Genomic DNA, 4,049 nt, shown 5'->3' on the forward strand with positions numbered 1-4,049 from the left:
TACGGTTTGCTTACCTGACGGGGTGGTTTCTGAAACTCATGCCAGGAAATAAGAACCAAAGTGGAGTTAGTGTGAAGAGAGGGTGAGCTGAGGAAAGATGAAAAGTTGATTTTGGCCGAAACCGGTTTGGCTCAGTGGATAGAGCGTCGGCCTGCGGACTGAAAGGTCCCGGGTTCGATTCCGGTCAAGGGCATGTACCTGGGTTGGGGGCACATCCCCAGTGGGAGATGTGCAGGAGGCAGCTGATCGATGTCTCTCTCTCATCGATGTTTCTAGCTCTCTATCTCTCTCCCTTCCTCTCTGTAATAAATCAATAAAATATATTTTTAAAAAAAAAGAAAGAAAAGTTGATTTTGGAAGGACCAAGAGGGCCAGGAGATGGGGCTGGGAAGGTGTACGTTCCAGTGTTTGCTGGGTGACACCTCTGTTACACACACACACACACACACCTTGAGTATCCTGCCATCCCAGCTGCCAACCCAAAGGAATTCTCTGATGGTTGGAATCTGTATACTCGTCTCATGAAAAATATCCCACAATATCCGAGGAGGATGGCATGTGCGATCGTTTTATTGCACGGGCAAAGGGTATGTCATGCCCGCCTGCACTCTACCTGAAGCATGAGAAGCAGCTAAAGTCAGTGCATCTTACACAAGTTCAGTGCTGGCCACAGAGCTTCCTGGCTCCCCCACCCCCCAAGGGCTGCTCTCATGGTGGCCTGTGTTAACCACACTGCACGCAAGCGCAGGGGGTGGCCCCGGCGTCCACCTGGATCCCAGCCCGTTTCCCCAAACTCTTCTCCAAACACCCTCGTTAGCCAGGGGAGGCCACTTATAAAAAGCCTTGTGGTTTTCATGAAGAAACGACTGCATGTGACAGCGTTTGCCCCAAATCACCAGGGAACTCCAACGATTTTGGCTAAACACCCCTTTAAGAGCTGACAAAAGACAAGCGTATCTACTAGTATCTATTAGGAAACTAAGTGCCCGGATGGCTATTCCCACCATCAGCTGCAGGGACGGTGAGGGGGCGCGTTCTCCTGGATTCGCGAAAGCGCGGGACGCAGAGGACAGCTGCTGGGCTTTGGCTGGCCGGCCCCTGGGGACGCCCGGACGTCCTCTCCCGCCGCCCTTCCTGACCCAGCGTGCCTGCCTCTCATGCCTCGGAGAGCCTGACGTCGTAGGTGACCATGTTGAAGTTGTCCCAGGCAAAGAGCTTCTTTCCCAGGGGGTTGTAGTCGATCATGCTGCTGTACTTGTAGCGGTTCTTGAACGGGATGGCCAGGGCCTTGCTACTCCCCGTGCCCGTGTCGTACGCGAAGTTGACAGTGGCATCGGGCGACGAGTAGCTGCTGACGGTGTACAAGGTGCCACAGATGACGAAGGCGTTGGCCACGGACTGCTTCCGGATGTTCGTCTCCCAGGTCTGCTCACGCTCCAGACTCTCGGGGTTCAGCCTGGACAGGACGATGGCGCCTTTGGCCTCCTCCGTGCTGTAGATGACCCACAGGCCCGACTCGTCCACGGCCAGGTCCATGTCTGTGTAGCCGCCCCAGGAATACGGGAACTGGCCGTGGTAGCCGGCTCCCGGGATGTCCTTCTCGGCCTTCACAGTCTCGGTGGTCAGCTCGTACCTGACCACCGTCCTGGACTCGGCCGCCTGGAAGTAGAGGCTCCCCCCGTAGACCACGGCGCCCGTGCTTTCCAGCGGCCGGGGCAGCACGTGCACCTTGGAAGGGTAGCCCTGCAAGAACTGGCTGAGGAGGCTGTACTCAAACACCTGGCGGATGCCGGTGCCCACCGTGTCAATCCTCCACGTGGTCTCCTGCGTGTAGGGGTAGACGGGCTTGGGGTCCCTCATCCACACCCCGTACTTGCCCGTGATGGTCTCAGCTGTTCTCAGAGTCACGGGCTCTCCCACCCAAACCAGCTCTCCGCATCCTGGGGAATTAAAAACAAACAAAACACAAAACACATGGACTCACCGTTATCTCTCCACCTTGTGGAGCCGGCACAAGCCAGGAAGGAGCCCAGAGACGGACCGCCCGGGTTCAAATCCTGGCTCCGCCACCTGCGGGCTGTGTGACTTTCAGTCCGTTACTCTGCCAACTCGGCCTCTGTTCTCTCATTGGTCAAGGGGATAACGATAGTGCTTTGGGTAGAGGGCAGCGGTTCTCAACCTGTGGGTCACGACTCCTTTGGCGGTCAAACGACCCTTTCACAGGGATCGCTGAAGACCATCCTGCATATCAGATATTTACATGAAGATTCATAACAGTAGAAACATGACAGTTATGAAATAGCAACGAAAATAATGTTATGGTTGGGTCACAACATGAGCAACTGTATTTAAAGGGCCAGAAGGTTGAGAACCACTGGTAAAGGGGCTGTTGTCAGTCTCCAGTGTCATTAGACATGTTCAGCGCTTGGTCAGAGGAAACGGCCAGTACAGGTTGTGGTTGTACGTGGTCAGAACTGAACCTTAACAGAGGCTGCCCCGGAGCTTCGGGCTGTATTTGTCATATCTGACTCGCCCTGGCCAGGGTCGCATGTGTGTGCACTGTATTATTCTTTATGACTCTCATGTCTGATTCATCTTGTTATTTAAAAACAAAGAAAATACAAACATTAGGTCATTAGAATAATCGCTAGAGTTTTACAAGACCTGACTGATGGACCCTATATTTCAGGCATCACTTTAATACAATAAAATGAAGAGGTGGTTAGAAACTTAGATTTAGCAGAATCCTAAGTTTCTGCACTTGACGAGGAGCCTTCAGTTTCCTTAGAGAAGGTGCTTGTATCTCAGGGAATCGTATTTTGAATATTTCCAAGTGCCCCATCCCCAGGCATGACCTGCAGTGCTAGCAATTATTGTCAAGAACACAGAGAGTCACCGTTCTGAAAACCGCAGTCTTTGTCTTAACGTCAGGCTCTCGGGACACCTTCAAGTGGGGTCACTGTACGCTTCCTAAGGACCCAAAGTTCAGTGACAGCCTGTGTGGTCAATGGTGTCTGTCTGGCCCTGAGATAAGATATGAAGAATCCACTGACAAACTTCATTGTTCATGAGCAATCAAGTCAAGGTGACAGTCACGTGGGTGAAACAGGCACATCTCCCATCTTCCCAGGCACAGCCCAGCCCAGCCTGACCCACCCTGGCCCGGCCCGCGATCCCCAGTGTGGGTGACAGGACACAGGCCTTAGGGCGGAAGTCGGATTTGCCCTGGAGAGGGAGCACACGGGACTGGACACGGATGAAGACCACGTGGGGACGGAGGAGAACACACTTAACTTCATACCAGTGTCCCCGCCGGCGCTCCCGGGGTGGCCAGGCGGACTCTCCTTCAAGATGCGGGAAGCAGGGACCTCGGTTAACTCTGACTTCAGTTCCTGGAAGTCCAGGTTCTCCGGATTCCACCTCGAAACTATATTCAAAGGAAGAGACGGTATCCACGTGAGGAAGAGTGGCCCGGTGACTGGGCGGAGGATGGCGTCTCAATAGGCTCCCAAGGATGCGTTTGAAGATAGTAAATGGGGGAGGGGGGTGGGGGATAGGATTGGACTTTGCTGACAGCTGTCGGAGCTGGGAGCTGGGGTTCCTATCCTTCTCTCTGCTTTGGAGAATGTTGGGAAAATTCCGTGATCAAAAGCTCACAAATAGTAAACTGCATAGCAGTGTGCCGAGCAAGGAGAAGGACATTTAAAATAAACTAAAGGCAGCTTGTGCTCCGTTAGAAACTCCCACTCGAAGGCCTGATTTCTGAATAGGAACAGGGTGTGGATTCAGGGGTATTGGGGAGGCCCTCGATTCGACGATGAACAGCCCCCAGCATGATTTGGGTGTTTTTTCCCCCTTTCCATAGATAGGCAAACGTTCCTTTAAGAAGCAGTGTTTCTCCTTGGAAGTGTTAAGCTTTCTCAGTAGAGGGCGCTGGAGGGGCGTGGTGGGAGGCTGGTTGGTAGCCTGAGTGTGAACCCACCGGGTGGGGCCCCGGGAGCCTTGGCCTGGCCATGATCTTTCCACAGCCCTCGCATCACAGAGCCCGG

General features: G+C 53.6%; 1 protein-coding gene across 1 annotated transcript in view; it reads right to left on the reverse strand.

The window, feature by feature from the left end:
• Nucleotides 1-550: 550 nt before the first annotated feature.
• The window catches only part of MYOC (myocilin, trabecular meshwork inducible glucocorticoid response), a 17,891-nt gene continuing 14,392 nt past the window's right edge, over nucleotides 551-4,049 (reverse strand). The window contains 2 exon segments of the mRNA XM_015566050.1: nucleotides 551-1,940; nucleotides 3,302-3,427. Of these exon segments, the coding sequence (XP_015421536.1) occupies nucleotides 1,156-1,940; nucleotides 3,302-3,427 (911 nt within the window). The 3' untranslated portion in view covers nucleotides 551-1,155.

This window comes from Myotis davidii, unplaced genomic scaffold, assembly GCF_000327345.1.
Source record: "Myotis davidii unplaced genomic scaffold, ASM32734v1 scaffold580, whole genome shotgun sequence".
In the NCBI taxonomy this organism is placed as follows: Eukaryota; Metazoa; Chordata; class Mammalia; order Chiroptera; family Vespertilionidae; genus Myotis; species Myotis davidii.